This window comes from Podarcis cretensis (genome assembly GCF_951804945.1).
Source record: "Podarcis cretensis genome assembly, chromosome: 3".
NCBI lineage: Eukaryota > Metazoa > Chordata > Lepidosauria > Squamata > Lacertidae > Podarcis > Podarcis cretensis.
In genome coordinates this window covers 53626259-53644426 of record NC_137172.1, presented here as the reverse complement: position 1 = coordinate 53644426, position 18168 = coordinate 53626259, and the positions used below count along the sequence as shown (strand labels likewise).

At 39.7% G+C, this 18168-nt stretch overlaps 1 protein-coding gene across 11 annotated transcripts in view; it reads left to right on the top strand.

Annotated features, from left to right (window-relative positions):
* QKI (QKI, KH domain containing RNA binding) overlaps positions 1 to 18168 on the top strand; it is a 107333-nt gene that overhangs the window by 16771 nt on the left and 72394 nt on the right. For all 11 annotated transcript variants that reach the window (XR_013837671.1, XR_013837672.1, XR_013837673.1 and 8 more), the window contains exon 2: positions 16416 to 16558. Coding sequence is in view for 8 of the 11 variants with exons in the window: in XM_079971925.1 (XP_079828051.1) it covers positions 16416 to 16558 (143 nt within the window). In the remaining 3 variants the exon portion in view is untranslated. The remainder of the gene's footprint in view (positions 1 to 16415; positions 16559 to 18168) is intronic.

Here is an 18168-nt window from a genome sequence, read left to right as displayed (position 1 = left end):
GGATAATTCATTAAATGCCTTTAAATGCCCTTAGAAGTAATCTACCAGTTAGAATTCAGTATTCTAGCAGAACTGGGGAAACATACCAGCACATGTGAAAAATGTTTGTCTTAAATGTGGGTGTAGAAGTAAGATGTAAATGTTTGTCTTCATGCAAAATGTTTGTCTTAAATGTGGGTCTGGTAGTGTTGATAGGTGGGATTATAATTACAATTAACAGACAAATGCCAAAGTAGTCCTCTAAGCGAGTGACAAAATATCAAAGTCAATTACAGACACATATTTCCCTAATGCTTTTCTCTGAGACCAGTCATGCAGGTAGGAGCCAGAATCATTGTAGAACAGTTTTTCTATCCCCAACTCTTATAAATGATCAGGGGGAGCCAGTAACATAAAATCAGTGTTTCACCCCCCCCCCCCCGGGACATCCATGAGTGTGAACAAAGCTGATTTCTAGCCAAAGCCAGACGTGAACCAATATTGGAATGAGTCCAGAGATAATTATTTTCCTCCAAAAATTCCTGTAGCTGACCCACTGCTGCCTACATGAACACCTTGTCCAAAGAGGGGTATGGTTGCCCACCAGGTTGTAGTTTTCAGATACCCCGGGGAGGCTTTTTTCTTCGATGGCTGTGCCACTAGCTCCTTCAAAATATCCATGTGTATGTGTACACACACACTTTACTATTGGTCTTATCAGGATGAAAGCAATTTATTGTTTTTATGGCTTTCACTGAATAAGGTATGGTAGAGTGACTGAACAGCTATAATCTAATCAAGTTCTGTGTTGTATATAACATTTGAATGCCTGCATACTAATAGAGTAATGCAAACTTAACCTGCTGGACATTATTCTTAAACTAATCTCCAGTGAGCTGGTCCCTTTATGATTCATTTTAATTGGAGTGGCTGCCCTGCATTTCACTGCAAGCAAAAGTCAAAATATGTTTGACTTTCAGTGCTTGATGGTTGAGCTTTCTTCTTTTCCTCATCTGGACATGTAGGAGTTTGCTAACCATTCTAATTGAGTTTCTGAAATTTTGAAAATGTTTCCTTACAGGTGTGGAATACCAAATTAAATTGTTGCATTTGCATACTTGCAACATACTTTTTAATATAACCTAAGTTACAGCTTGTTAATGAATACTGAATGCCATCTGTAGTTATCTACAAACTAGTCTCAAATGTTTTTGATAGTCCACTTGCCCACATAAACGCAGCCTGTCCCATCTTTCAATAGAATCAGAGAATTGCTAACAGTATAGATGGCATGCTCCCCCAGTCTCAAGTCGTGCACTACTTTTTTGAAGAAAATGAACATTGCACCATCTCTTCTATACTCAGCACAACCAAAGAGCACTATCTTCCTCCCAGCAGCACTACCAAAAATGTGAGTTCTCCCAACACTTGAACTCCCTTACCTTAGCAGAATTTCTGCTTGTGCCTGCCCACTGTACAGTTTTCCAATTGGTGCATTGGCATAGAGCAGTAGAAATTCATTTTCAGTATTAATGCAAAAAGACCAATAAACCCAACTCTCCTTTCCCAAGAAGTATAGTCCAGATCTTTCTGCCAACCTGCCTTACTTGCAGCAACTCTGTTACAAGCTAGTTTGTTTATGAAGTAGGTAGGATAAAATAGCTGGCATATTTTAGGGCTAAGTTGGTGTAAAAATTATTATTTTTTTAGAGGAGGGAGATTGGGCAGAAGAGAGGTCAACTCTTTATTTGCAGAGGAAGTGTACTCTTCTGCAGACATGACAGGTTTGGGAAGAGGCTTGGGAAAGGGTCTTGAAATGGAGAAGCAGGATAGAGCTTAAAAGGATATGCGTGGAAGTGAGAAATAAAAAGAGTATAAGCAGAAGCAGGCAGCACCATTTTTAATCTATTGTAGAGGATTTCAGCAGTGTGGCAGGATTGACAATGACAGGCAGATCTGGCAAGCATAGTTTACCTTGACAAGAAAAATATTGGCATTTCTCTCGCCCCTCAAAGTGGCAAAGTGCAGCTGATACTTACTCATGACAGCATTCCTGTTTTAATAGCCAAAATTAAATTCATAGTTGTCATGGCAAGTGGCTGTAAATTTCTGGTAACCTCACTGCTGGTACTTTGGTCTTGTGATATCATAGGGTGCTGCAGAGCTCATTTGATTGCTATATTTGCAAATATGCACTGAATGTGATGTGTTGCTTGAGACATACTTTCTACCCACAGATTTTTTGGAAGAGGCCTAAAGGGGTAAAAGGAATAGCTTTGGGATCTGATAATTGTATAGTTTTCTTAATTCATAATTTGAATTTAAAAGCTGATTAGGTAGTTTGAGTACCTTTCTAATTTGTTCCTAGTGTTCAAATTAGAGCCTAGTGCTCAGTTAGTTGAGCCTAGCGTTAAAGGGCTCTTTGTCCCCCTTTGAAACGGGTTCCATTCTGTGTGTTTAATAACCCTTAAACAAATTTGATCAAGAACTTTTAAACATAGTTCTGGGATTGTGCTAAAATATGTGGACATTCCTTATCAAAAATTACCTGATCGTGTATTAGAATTGCAAATATCACTTTAAAGTGCTAGTTAATGCTTTATCTAACAACATAATTTTTGAGAATTCATTTAGTATTCAGTGATAAATGTGCCTTGTAATAAGCTTTTTCCAAACATACATGTAAATAATATTCCGTATTTTGAAATATACCTGTAGCCCTTCAAAAGAACCTGCTCTTCAAAAATCAAACTGGAGAGTAATGTGTATGGGAGCGGTGGTTCAAGAGCATGTTTGTTCAGATAGATAACATTTTTTAAAAGGTGCTTAAGATAATGAATATATTCATTATGACGATTTTGAGAATAAATTGTTTTTAGATCTGCATGGAAAGATGTTACATACATGAAAATTTCAAATATGCATCTTTTTGTGAATGATATGTGTTACCATCATATTGAAGAAGAGAATGTTGGAATGGATGTGGTGGATATTTTAGAATGATGCTGCTTTTAGAAGTGAAAAATATCTTTCCTACTATTCTTGCTCAGTAGGCCATAGAGTGCAGCACATTTTTATAATAAAGATGATGAATTTAATCGCAAACTGGCAGTCGAATGGAAATTGCAGTCCTTGATACTAGAAGAAAATTGCCTATAAAGCAACTCCTGGGAGAGCAGGCTTTAAATTTATCCACCCATTTCGACATTGAGTAGAGGGTAGGAATTGCCAGGGTATTTGCTGGGCCTGCTTAGTTTAGATGGATGATGGTTCATTTTTCCTTTATTTAAGAACTAGAGAGAGTTTGTTAAAAGATGACCTTGTTGCCTTGCGTGTAAGGCATTTGGCAAACTGATCTATTTATAAAGCTTTTGAAATATTTAGGCCTCAAAATAATCATGAATGAAAGCGTATATTACAAGTGAAGGCCTGTTCCTTGTGTTCCCATTATTTTCTCAGTTTACAGTTGCAATGCTGATAGAAGTTGAAAAAGGATAAAACAGTATATTGAAGAATTTTTAGGGTAGCTAACGATTTTTCCAAGCAAGGTTTCAGAAACTAGTATTTCACTCGGAGACATTTTAAGGATATTTCAGGTACACAAATTTGCTGATTATCTTTGGATCATTCACAGATTATTGTGTATTTTTATAGATTTATTACACTTGTATCCATCCTTTGATTAGCTCAGAATTGTGTACAAGCTCTTTGTCTGCTGGACTTGATCATCACAATAATTCTGTGCAGTGTGTTAGTCCAAGAAATTGCATAGCACCAGGTTCCCAATGAGCAACATGGTAGAATGGGGGTTTGCAACTGGCTGGAGATGTCCAGGAGCCACTGTTGGCTCCTAGCATCTCCACCTGTCTGGCTGCAGTCAGCTCGTCTGCTGGGCACAACGGCAGTAAAAGACGCACATCTGCCTCCATCCAAACACATGATTTGCCCAACAGTGCAGCAGCAAAAGACGTGCTGCCAGGTGAATCAGGTGTTTGGCGGGGTTGCTGCCGCGCTACCCTGCAGATCCCCTGATTTTCACCTGCAGCATTTTTATTTTTTTGCTGCAGGGCAGCCTGGTCTAGTAACAGGGCAGAAAGAAGGCACCTAGACATTTTGGTTTGGTGCCCACAACCTATATCCCAGCAGCTACATGTCTCCTAGCATTCATACCCCAGTTTCTAACACTGAATTTTTAAAAATATGTATATATTTTTAAGGCTATTGGATGAAAACAGTCCTTCAGGTAACCAGCCCACAGAGTTTAGGGCTTTAAAAAGTAATACCAGTATTTTGAATTATAGGTCTGGAAGTGTACTGGTAACCAGAGTAACTGAAACATGTTCTGCCCCCACAGTACCTGGGCGGCCACATTTTGCATCAGTTGAGGTTTTTGACTCTTTAAATGCAGTACCACATAAAGCACATTACAGGAAGTAGTCTAGCATGAATAGCTAAGCTGAGGTTTGTTTATTTCAGATAGGGTTGCAGTTGGCACACCAGCCTAATAATAGTAGCAAAGCACTCCTGGTCACCGCCTGCACTTACTCAGTTTATGCCCAATGCAGGAGAGCTTCTGAACTGCTTATTACACCTTCAGGAAGAGTGCAATCCTGCCTGACATGGTTGCAAACATCCATCCAGCATAGATTGTTTATCTTTGATCTTGTACAGATTAATATCTAGCTTGTTCACTCTTATGCAGCCCAAACACAATTTAAAGTGTTGTAAATCTCCATGGGGTTATTAGATACAAAAGAGAGAACTGGATTACATCCACATATTGATAACACTGCAGACAAAACCACAAGATGATTTCCTCAATGGTTTATGTAGACATTAAATAGTGCGGGGAACAAGATGGAACCTTGGGAAGCTCTCCAGCATGTCACATTAATCCTTCAGGGCCACCTTCTGTCACCAGTTTTTTAGGAAGGACTGGAGACAAGGGCCTCCTAATGTCAATTCATATAAACTATATAGAAGGATACCATGGTTAATGGTATCAAAAGCTGTTGAGGGGTGTAAGAGAATCAATAAGCTTGCAACCCTGCTAAGTTTCCTGGCAGAAGTCATTCACCAGGGCAACCAAGTTTGGTTTCATTCCAAAGTTGGTTGTGTGACTAGATTGACTAAATCAGTATCTGCCAAGCCTGCCTAGAGGTGAGAAGCTATTCACTGAGCACTATCTAGAAGAAACTTGGTGAGTGAAGGGAGAAAATCTCTTTTCACTGTTTTCCTCAGAAGCAGTGCACAGACTGGTGCAGGAATAAGGCTGCATTGAGTATGTTCTTCTCCCATATTTCCAACTCAGTTGAAACATTAGCACTTTGGTGTTAGTTCACACCTGAAGGCTGGTATGATACCTGGATAAAAAACAGGAATGCAGTAGTTTGAAGGAAATGTCTGGATTCTTAGAAATAAATGAGTGAACAAATGCTGTCAGTACCAGAGAAAAAAAAAACTTAGGTGAAATCACCTTGGTCATACATTCATAAAGTAAATGTTCCATATATTCCAAGTGTTACCATAGGTTCTTCCTATGATCCTCCCCCAAAGCTGAATACAGAGTTTATCACCACCTTTTTATATGTGTAAAGTTACACATATAACTGTTGTACCACTGCTAAAAATGCCTGTGCAAGAATGGCTTTACATGCCATAATGATAGGTGTTGATTTCAGTCTCAACACACAATAATGCCAGTGGACACAAACTGATACTATGGGTAATATTAACTCCAGAGAGTTCATTCATTCAAATGGATTTTTATTTATTAATTAAATTTATATACTACCTTTCATCTGAAGATCACAGAGCAGTTTACAACATAAAAACAAATACTGTGTAAATCAGAGATGGTTTCTGGGCTGGATCAGGTCTGCTGATTTTAAAGGATGTCACTTCCTGACCTTGGACAGACACATGATTTCCCTCTCGCATGCTGTCACATTCTCCAGAAACAGGAAGGACTACCTCTGAACTGCTAGCGATGGTGGCATCCAAGAGGGAGAAAAGGTGCATTTTCAAGCTATCTTCTCTATCAAAGTACTAAACAGGGAGGAGAGGTCCGTCTCTTCCCAGTGCTGTGATGGGAAGGGAAAATGGTGGCTGCTCTTTAGTGATTAATCTCTTAAGAATAGTCATGATTTCTTCCCCCCAGTCCAGCATGTGGGGAAGAAAATTCTGCTCCACTACTTTGCTGATGAAGATGGATTGGAAACAAATCCTGCATGTCTTCCTGGAGGGTAGGTGAGTGCCTAGTAGGTTGCATATGTTCGTTCTTTTGGGGGGGGGGCGGCGGCAAGTGTGGCAATGCCTACTTTGGCAGCACACACACACTGGCTTTTTCCAATGCCTGCATGTGTTCCTTAGTACTACATGGCTAGTAGTAAATGTGGCCAGTGGGCAACCGTCTAATCTGGATTAAGTCGTGGCCTTTCATGGTTCCCCATTTCTTCCCTGTATTTCCTGTAACCTGGAGTGGAAGATGAACATTGGCTAAGTTAGTTAATATCTGCTGTCCATTAGAAACTAAATTCTATGTTTCTATTCAAGGGTTTGAGTAATATAACATTTGCTGTTCTTCTTGCATATTAAATAGCTTGTGTGAAATAGCTCTTACTCGAAATCAAACAGGTTATCTACAGCATTTTAATTACTGGCTAACACGCTTTTCTACTTAAATCATTTAAGAACAGATAACAGCTGGAGAATGACTATTTATATTCTGAAAGGCATGTTTAGATACTGTGTATAAAATTGCACAAGCCACAGTAGTGCCAGTACTTGTTACAGTTTCCTGTGTTAAAGTAAAAAGTGCCCTACTAGATTTCTTAACATGGCTTGTTAAATTTCAGTAGAAATCAAGGTGTAGTATTTCCACCAGAACAATACCTATTTAACTACTTGCACTTTTTGGTGTGCTTTTGAACTGCTAGGTTGGCAGGAGCTGGGACTGAGCTCCCGTTGCGGGGATTCGAACTGCCAACCTTCTGATCGGCAAGCCCAAGAGGCTCAGTGGTTTAGACCACAGTGCCTCCCGTGTCACTTTTAAAGTCATGGTTGGTTCCAAATAGGGTTAGCATACATAATGTTACCCATGGTTAGTTCCAAAAGGGAAGGGGAGGGAGAAATTATACATGCAGGTGGGGGGGGGGGCATATTGTGGACATTCCTGTGCTTAGTAAATTTGGCAGTGTTATACTAATCTAACTTAGCCCAGTATAGAGATATGTTGTATACTAATACTAATATATAATAGTATATATATTAGTATTAGTATATATTGATGTCGTCCTCCATGGTCCCAGTAAAAAATGTATATTTTATTTCCTTTTCCGAGAGAGTGAGGTCTTAAGCAGTGATACCATGCAAATTCTTCCATCCACAGCTGCAGGCCTACCACTGAATTTGTTGCTACTTTCTGAGCCTTTTTAAAATCAGTGCAAAGTCTGGGGAGAGTTCTGGGCTTCAGAACAGCTTAGTGCAGGGGTCAGCAAGGTTTATCTTGCCTGGGCTGGATTGGTCCTGTGGAGATCCCTTCATGGGTTGGATCGCACATGTTTGAGAGTGCGCACGCCCGTGATTTCCGGCATTTGCACATACACAGACGCAATTTCCGGCGCCGCACTGTGCCAGTTTAGTGCAGCACGCGAGCGGGCAACTTGGCTTGGGGCAGCTCGTGGGCCAGTCAGACAGCCTCCATGGGCCGCTTCCGGCCTATGGGCCTTAGGTTGCTGACCCCCTGGCTTAGTGTGACATCGAAGAGTCTTTGTCTCCCTCTCTTGATTTGCAGCTGTGTAGAAGTGAGGAGAGTAGTAAAGGAGTGTTCTGAATATGTCATTTGAAAGAAGCCCATCTTGGAGTTGAAAAGAGCCTTTGACTTGCATAATGTTTGACTACTACTGTTTAATCGTGTCCGACTCTTCGTGACCCCATGGACCAGAGCACGCCAGGCACTCCTGTCTTCCACTGCCTCCCGCAGTTTGGTCAAACTCATGTTGGTAGCTTCGAGAACACTGTCCAACCATCTTGTCCTCTGTTGTTCCCTTCTCGTCCCCTTCTCCTTGTGCCCTCAATTGACTACTACTAAGTGTAGCTAATTTTAAACCCCTGATGTTTCTAGAATTGCAGTCATTTCCCCCTCAATACTAGACCATTTTTAGAAAATTATCTAGTCATAGCTGCAGTTCAATTTTTAAGTGAATTGGTTGGCAGACTGAAGTGGTCAATACTGAGCCATCTTGCTAAACGAATACATAAAGCTGCTTGATTAGTGCACAGATATTATTCAAAATACATTTTAGCACGTGGTTTGCAAACATCTAGAGTGAATGGGGGGAGGCAATGAAGCTTGTTAATCATCATCTGGAGACACCCACACTTCTTTTGTATGGCCAGAAGGAGGGGTACATGCTGCTTGATCATCCATGCTGAAGTTGCAAAGTAGCTAGATACCACTGTTACACTCGTGCTTATGAAAAGTGGGAGCCCCAGCTGCCTCTCCTGAGTTCTAGGCTGTAGATAGCTTGGGATTTCTCTGGAGAGGCTTAGTAACTGCAACAGAATCTTCCCCCCTCACAACCAACTTTCTGAATTTAGTCTGAACTGGTGATATTTATTAATGCCAACTGTACAGAGCATGGTGAGCAAAAATGTATTTGTGCCATGGTTGGAATAATAAAAATATGTTCAGTTTTAGTGATTGCAGTTTTAAAAGGGGGTCTTTAACACATAAATTAAGAAAAGGAGAGTGTATGATTTGAAATTTAGTATTGATTTCAACTATCATTGCATAAACTGGCTACATGTGTTCCCGTTGTGACAAAGAGATAAAAAATATTGATGCCATAAATGACTGTGCCCAATAACAGTTGGTCATGAAACTGACCAGGAGGATGGTGAGGATCATAAGAGTTTGGATTTGATAGCTCGCTTTATCACTACCCTAAGGAGTCTCAAAGCTGCTCACAATCTCCTTTCCCTTCCTCCCCCACAGCAGACACCCTGTGAGGTGGGTGGGGCTGAGAGACTTTGGAGAAGTGTGACTAGCCCAAGGTCACCCAGCAGCTGCATGTGGAGGAGCGGGGACGCTAACCCGGTTCACCAGATTACGAGACTACTGCTCTTAACCATTGTTGAACGAGTTTGGAGCAGTGACCATAATGCTAGTATAATCAATATATAAATAGGCTATTGCCAAATAATCCAGCACGGTTTTGAAGAGATCTAGCCAGCACACAGCAGTTGCCTCTATTTGTGCCTGAAGTGGGACCTTGTTAGCTTCATAGGCTGAAGGAGGAGTTTCACTTTGAAACTGTGATCACCGGGCTCCAGTCCTGTTTGCTACAACTGCTTTGCTGTTCCCAAGAATTCTCTTGTGATGATTCTGGAGTACTGCTTGCATGTAATGTATGCCTTGTAATGTGGGTACATTGTGACGAATACTGTGTCTTTGTATGCTGGCCTGAACCCCTGTTTTTTCTATCTGAAAAAATTGCATGGCTACCTCGGACTCAGAACAGGAGTCCACAGTATAACATTTTCTTGCATATCCCAATTATTTCATAGGGAGCTAAACTATTCATTTAGACCAGTAGGGCCTTAAATGGATTAAATAAAGCATGTAATATCAGGTAGTCCATATGGCATTCTAAACAAGAGGTAAAGATGCTATGCAATAGTTGATTGAAGCAAATGGTTTTGTCAGCAAGTACCGTATTTACTTGAATCTAATGCTCGCATTTTTTGGCCAAATTATGTTGTGAAAATTAAGGTGTGCATTAGATTTGATGGCACATTTACATTTGACAGCAAATGCTTTTTTTGTATTCAAGGTTCTGAAAATTGAGGTGTATGTTAGATTTGATGGCTCAAGTAAATACAGTATTTCTGCATTTGTAATGTACATTTTCTATGCTTACATTGCCATCAAGTTACAGCTTTGTGCTTAAATGAACATATGCTTTTATTCAACAATAGTTGCTTTAGCAGCTCATACTGGTTTGCGTTACGTAGGTGTAAGTACCTAAAAGTAGGTTTTGTTTCCTGGATATCAACTGCATTTACGCATAGTGAGGTATGTTGGTTTACAAAAATGAGAAATGTGATAATCTTTCATCTTTATAAAGCATAATGAAAACAGTTATTCTAAAACAAAACAATTATCTTTTGTGAAGAATTCTTTTAAAGTCAGTTACAATTCTTTGCATCTTTTGGTCAAGTTCTTTGTGTTCTTGCCAACTCGTGTGCCTTCGCATGTCTAAGCCAGGCATCTTCAACTGAGTGCCCTCTAGGTATTTGGTCTGCAACTGTCATTATTCCTCACTGTTGGTCTTGCTAGTTGGGATTGCAGGGAAACGGAGTCCAAAACATTTTGGAGGGCATCATATTAGGGAAGGCTGCTGTAATTACTTGTCACAAGGCAGCTTGTGCAGTGAAGATAAGGTGCTTTGTTAGAAGCTTGCTAACTGCAAAGAAGGTTGCTTATGATAATGTGACCCTGTTTCTACTTGACTTTTTTAGATGAATGTGGGGGTGGATACATTGAGCAGCCCTGTAGATATTCATATGGCACCTCTCCCACTCTCACATGCTGGAAAATGGCACCTTCAGCACCTGGTGTTTAAACTGTTTTCAAAACCTTGATTTCAGTTTACATCTCTGTGATAAGTCACTGAGCAAGACTAGGTCAGTGCTCAGAGTTGGCATTTACTACATAAGTGTTTTAACTTTGCATGAAATGTAAACATTCATGTCAAGTGATAAATATCCATAAACTGAGAAGTGAGCAAAAAACAGTTATATAGGTTACACCAAATAAGATATTGCTGTGATGAGGGCATCTGTTGTTATACGTCATTCATTATAGAGGGAAACAGTCTTCAGCTTGGTTCGAATTAGGGGTGAGGGGTAGGGAAACACTTGCTCTGAGAGCTGGATTCAAACATGGCCAACTTTCCAAGTGTTCAGTGGTGGGTAAGACAGAAACAAAGCAAAATAAAATTCCTACCAGTGGAATAAATTAAAATAGTACAAAGAAAAATAAGTACAATTTTCTCTATTGGAATAAAACAAAAATTAAAATATATTTGCACACATTTCCTCTCTTCCTCCTGGCCACTAGCAAATGCTCAGCTCGCTCATTCCCCATCTCCATTCCAGCAGTGAGATTTGGGTGGTTGGAAAGTTCCCTCTGCCTGAGCAGGCACAGAGGCAAAGGGGTTTTACTTGGTGTTAGTGCTAAGCAGCAAATTGCTAAGATCAGAAATGAAAGTAAATGGCAGCATTTCTTATTCACTGGTTTGGGTGGAAATGGTGCATTTTACTTTTTGCAGAGTGGACAGAGGACTTAAACCTGATCTTGGCATCTTGTTGCTCAGTACAAAGGCTGGAGGTGTGAGATCCTTCTGTCTGCTTTTTAAGGGCTTATTTCCAAACTCAATAAAATGATGTAGAATGATTGGCAGATGGGTGAGGCTTTCTGAGATAGACCTGACAGGCCAGATTGAGGGGTGTGGTGGGTCTGAAGTTCTCCATCACTGATTCTAGGTAGATTTGGTTTTAGGTGCTGGTTCATTTAGGTCAGATCTGAGTGCTATTGGGCTATTGCATAGCTCAGCATTTTTGCCTATCTCTTGGTTGCAGCCACCATGTGTGTATCAAAATAAAGCATGCTGCATTAGTCTGAAACCATTCAGTGTTAATGTAAAGCAGATCGTGCTACAGCTTTTTACAAGCATCCTCCTATTATTGATGGCAGTGAGTGGGGTGAGCAAGGTGGGCAAGCAGGTGAGTGAGGTGGACTTGTGGCAGTGGGGTAATTCAAGTAAGGGGCTGGAGAGGGTGAGCGAGATCCACTTATGGAGGTGGCGTGGGTCAGTCAACAGGGGAGATGTGTTGGCAGTCTGCTCTGTGGTGCTTTGGTGAGGAGTAAGATGGGGGTAGGGTAGGGGGTCTTAGGGGAGTGGGGTTTGAGAGCAAAGTGAGCAGGGACTGATAGTCACAAATAGCTAATCATTGATATGAATTGTCATGGTGGTAGTTCTTGTATTTGTCACTCTGAAAAAAGCCACAAAGGGAGTTACAAACTCCTAATATGAAGGCTCTGGGGGTTACTCCTGCCTTTGCTGCCAGACACAGTAACAAAAACCAATGAAAAACACTGGAACAATTTTTGATAAATTTCTTCTACATGCCTCCCATAAGCACCACAATTGGAAGTAAAAAAAAGCATTAGTAAAATTATTCCTTGGTTGAAAACTAGAGCTGCCTGTCACAAATCTGCACTCCTCTTCCTCCTTACACGGTTTTCCCCATATGGAGCAAAATAAAACAGACACTTTTACAGACATTGAATCTGTCTGTCTGTTTACCTCTGTCAGTAAGGAATCTTTGGGAGGACTCTGATTCAGTTAAAGTCACTTAGAAGACCCCTGCTTCAATTTGGGCAACTCCAAAATCCCCTGAATCAACCCAATTCCCTGATCTGGGAGTTACCCAAAGCAATTTGACATGTGTACAGAATTCCCTAGTGCTAAGGTTCCTTGTGCTTACAGAGAGTTGGATGCAACATCCTTTATCCCCCAATCCATAGCAAACCATCGTTCTCGTAGATATTCATTGAAGACAGATGGCATAGGTGTTTCTGTGAAAGAAAAATATTTCAAATTATTATTTGATGAATCCTGGGGAAGTGTTGAAAGGGGCATATTCTGGTAATATTTTCACACAAAAAATAAGGTAAAATGCATGTGTACTACAACAATGTTTGCTTTTTGTTTTCCCTGAATGTTTTAAGGCAGGGGTCCTCAAACTTTTTAAACAGGGCTAGTTCACTGTACCTCAGACACTGTTGGGGGCTGGACTATAGTTTGAAATAAAATATGAATGAATTCCTATGCACACTGCGCATATTTTATTTATAGTGCACAAAAACAGGAAAAACAATACAATATTTAAAATGAAGAACAATTTTAATCAACATAAACTTATAAGTATTTAAATGGGGGGGTTGGGAATACGAGAGGGGGGGGGAGGAGGGTGACCGAGAAAGAGGGAGGAAAGGAAAGAGGTGCCGCCTCAGACTCTGGCCACGAGGCTGCAGCACCCAGCTGCTCCTCCCTCAGTGCCCTCCTGCGAGCTCTCCCTGCTCAATCTCAGCCAACACTTCCTTCATGCAACCACCATGCAGGCCCTGTTGCTGCACAATGCCCATTATCCCTTCACATCACTGTCAGATCCCTCTCCCAATCCTCTCCCTAAGAAAATGATCCCTGAGCAATAAAATACTATCAGTCCATGATCTTTGGCTGAGGTTGTAAGACTTCTTAGTTCTTTGTAGGAATGGAGGCTTGAGTTTTTGCTTCCTGCTTTGTTTTCATTGTGTCACTTGTATCTGCTAGTACTAAAAAGGAGAATAGTAATAGCCAACAGGAGCTTGAGGTAAAGCAAAAATTTGGCCAACATTTCTACAAGGTGTCCCAGTAGAAGAATGTTACAGTTTGAAGAACAATAAATGTTTTATGAAATACCTGTTCTGCTACTAATGTCTGAAATGCTACTTAAACTATCGTATGTTAAAATTTTGTCAGATATACTGCAGATATAAAAAAGTCAGTGGTATCAATGGGTAATGATGCTCGCAATGCTGGTGTTTGGAGTACTAAACAAGTAGCACTTTCAGGACTGATGTTTGAAAGTTGTTTCAATATGTATAAAACAGAGCTTCATAGCTGCATCTGCTGACCAGCTTGCTGCTTCAATATGGTGATAAGGCCTTGTACAGCATGACATCTGAGTCTTTGGTTCTCAGTTGTGTCGTTTTCATTCAGGCCTTGTTAAAGTGTACCTTCCCTCCAAAATGTGTGGGCCCTTTAAAATATTCTGCTATGAATTGTGAATTGAATGCTATAGCAATTTTGAAATGTTAGTTTGAAAGGCTGTTTAGATTCAAACCTGTTTTTGTATGGAAGATGTTGCTTTAAATGCTGAAGCCATTTGATATGAGTGTTGCAGTTGGGGTGATGGCTTTGCAACCCTGCAGGTCCATTTTTATAATAGAAAATGATGAAACTGAGTTTGCTGCCAAATTGAAAAGCTGCCAAATAGTTAAAAATATATTATCAGTCTCATATGACAAGCCAATCATTCTAACCACTATGAACTGGATTCACAAAGGAAATTGATGGAAGGAAAAAATTAAATCTCAAAGAACACAGAAATAAGTAAAAACCCACATCTGTTGTGCAGTAGTGGTTAGTGTGTTGGACTAGGACCTAGGAGACAGCTTTCTGGGTCATGTGGCCAGCATGGCTAAACTGCTTTTGGCACAACAGAACACCGTGACTGAAGCCAGAGTGCATGGAAACACTGTTTACCTTCCCGCTGCATCGGTACCTATTTATCTGCTTGCACTGGTGTGCTTTCGAACTGCTGTGTACGAGAAATGAGTGTGAAGGAAAACAGTAATTTGCAGTGAATCCTATTAGTGTATGTGATCCAAAGAGCTACTTAAAGTAATGTAACAGTTTTCTGCTACCTAGTGGAATTCCCTTTCTTAAAACATGTCAAGCTGCTTTAGAAACTTCACTGGTTTTTAACATGGGGAGACTACTATTCAGTCTAAAGTTGGTTTTAGTTGAGAATTCTGTACACTGCATAGATGTATTTTTATGTGAGTTTGTGGTAGAGAAATGAAATTACTGTTACTAAGCTTAAATGTTTCTGGATGTGCTCTTTGAAATTCTTTTCCATTTTGGGTACAATAGTAAATATTCTACACCACAGTCTGTAGTGACTACTAGTTAATTAGATTCTGTTGTACTGAATACCAACAGAATGTTTAAATTTAATGAAAGACAACATATATAAAAAATGGAATAGGGCAGTAGGACAGAAAATTATTCTTTAAGAGATACTTCCAAAACATTGGTTTAGTAATTTAGGAAGATCCTGCCCCTCCACCCTGTACATGTATTTAAAGTTTCATTTTTGTTTAGCTTTATTTCAGCAGCCTGTAAGTAGTCATATGTGTTGTCTGTGGCACTGAAGTATTCTCTATACTACAAGGCAAGAAAGCCTGTTTGAATTTGAGAAAGAGTTGGGGCCAGTGTGCCCTAATGGCAGGTGTAAGGTTTGTAAGGGGAGGTGAGCTAGAGAAACTGTTGTCTAATAATTGCTGTGCCCTGAATTTGTGAGGCTGCTACTGAGATCTGTATCATTTTATGTTCTTAATGTTACACATGGGTGTCTGTTTAACTTGTCAAAATGTGGGCCTTTAAAAAGAAAAGTCACATTCAACCCCACAATCCTCAGTAACACTTGCGTGAAAATCTAGCTGATTGATCTTGGTAAATGCAAGGTTCATTTCTTTCATAGCAGTGATATTCTGTGACTTCATCATGACGTGAGGTGTGACATGAATTACTTTAGAGCTGAATAGTCATTTCTGTTTGGTCAGTATTATCTAAAATGGTTCCTTTTGAGTTCCCAGCCCCACATTTGAAACATGTAGATGTTATTTTCTCTTTTGGAATATTTGGTTTGTTGCATTGGTCTGAAAATAGGTTATTGGCTTTGGTTCCTTCATTTATGATTGGATCACTACTAGGTGAGGTTTCAGAAGATTGTCCAGACTGTTTCTTGAGCAGTAGACCTGATGTGATCATGTGTATCTCAATGGACCCAACGAAGTTCTAGAATTCCTAGCAATTTTCTTTTTGCTATACTGTAGTTTCCTCTGAAGTTGAACCCTTATGGTAACATCCTATGATTCCCACCTAATTGTGCAATGAAGTTTCCACTTGTGGAATGGAACTTCCTTTCCTCCCACCTCCCATAATTTTTCTGGAGTGCTCCCCGCCGCTCAGAAGCAGATTTTGGGGGCCCGCAATGATAAGGAGAGGAAGAGTGTGATGTTGGATGATACCTATCAATCCTGGGTTTGATTTCATAAAGCAAGCAAAAACACTTTTATTTTGGAAAGCTTTAAATAGTTCACGAGGTTTCAGTATTTTGCTTGGATCAAAAGTTGAAGGTGGACTTAAGTAAAATATTATGGTAACAATAACTAAGAGGTTTTGTATTGACAACTTTACTTCCAATTGTAATTAATCAATTTTGGGTATTTTTTAGAGAGTAAATACATAATGATGAAGTAGTAAATGGGATTGATGAATTTCCCTGCACCAATTATAAAGCAGAATGTCCTCTCCTACCTCAGAGTACCTTCTAATTGCATTAATAGAACATTATAAACATAATCTATTCTAGTAATAGTTCCAGAAACGTTTTTAAAATATGTATTCAGTTTCCAATTCTTTTATAATTGAAATAAATTTTGGGGTCCCATAAAGATGACAATAAAATTGATAAATGGATGTTTTAGAAATTGTAATGTCTTGAGATTAACACAAAGTATACATTTCCCCCCACAGAAATTAGCAGAGTACGGAAAGACATGTATAACGACACGTTAAATGGTAGCACGGAGAAGAGAAGTGCAGAGTTACCTGATGCTGTGGGACCTATTGTACAGTTACAAGAGAAACTATATGTGCCTGTAAAAGAATATCCAGATGTAAGTACCTTCTTTTGGTGAATCTGTCTTCTGGCTTTTAGCTTGTGCAATACCCTCTCAGTGTGGCTTCATGTTTGCCAGTTTTCTACATCCAAGAATACTACTGAGGTGTAAGGTCTGATAAATAGAGCAATCTTTATTTTTTATTTTATGGCTTATATCTTGCTGTTTTTCTGGACTAAACTAAGATTAAGAAAGTGGTCACTTCACAAAGTATAATGAGCTGTTAACGGTATTAGCTATTGTCAAATGCTTGGCAAAGCAATACTGTTCTGGAAGCTACGTGATTCTATCATGATGCCAAGGGGTAAGACCATTTATACTCATCCCCACAGCACCTGCAGTTTGTGTGCTCAGGATCAACTCACCTGTCTCCAATGAGATGTTTCTGAAATGTTCCCATATATGAGCCTTCCTACGTCTAAGAACAGGCATAGGCTAGCTTGCTGCTCAGATGATAATTTGGTAGAACCCTCTTCTTTCTGTAACATATGAGATTGCACTTCAGAATACATGACATCTTGCCTCTACAACAGAATAACAATTGAAACTTCATATTAGATGAACTTCTGCAAAGCTCTAAAGTTTTTTTTTAAAACAACAACAACTCTAAATACCTAAATCTACACTGAAATATCTTGAGTAATAAGTTTTGATTTGCTAATAGTTGAAAATATGTGGTTAGCAAGTTCCATTTTTTTATACAGTGGCAGTATAGTTTAACGGAAGGCAACTGTTAAAATGTGATTGACTGGTCATTTGACCATTTCGTTTTGAGAGAAGTGTCCAATCTTATGTCTATGCTTTTGGAATTATACACAATCTGTGCAGTAGCTTTTCTGAGAATATCTAGGATTCCATTGAGCCCTACCTATTATGAGCACAGCACTTGCAGGCACATTGAACTGAGTTTGGGAAGTGTGCTCAAGTTTTTTATACTTGTCACAGCTGAGCATGTTGAGCGTCTATACATGCATGTTTTAGTAAAAAAAAAAAAGAAACTATACTGATAGGAGCAATGGTAACTTTTTCAGTTAAGTAACAGACTAATTATGAATTAGTACATAAAACAGTTACTACTAAATGGAAAGCTGTGATATTGCTCTTCCTGAATTAATAATGGTTGAGTAAATTATGGAATGAAGACATAACAAACTAAGGAATTCAGAGTCCGTATAATTTTATTCAAAAACCTTTAAAAATGCAGGATAGGCTAGCATTTACTGCCTTAATACAATGAATGGGGCATGGGACCAGAAAATGTGGTGGTGGGCGGGGGGGGGGGGGAGCACACCACTCAAAAACAAAAGAAAAAATAGCAACCCTGGGGCAGGGCTTCTGCCAAGTTGCTGCTTTTTCTGAAATTGCTTTCCATGCTGCTTGCTGATTTGGGCTGATGAGAATGTCATATTTCTATTTTTATTAGCTCCTGGTTCTTGTTGCTTTCAGACTTTGAAATCCTTTGAAATACATAGGGCTATTTTCTTGCTATCTACACTATTCCCAGTTTAAATCTCCCACGCTCCCAAACTACTATCTGTTTCCAGGTGAGAAAACCATTACTCAATAGTGTAGAGCACATGCTTTGTAGGCAGAAGCTGCCAGGTTCA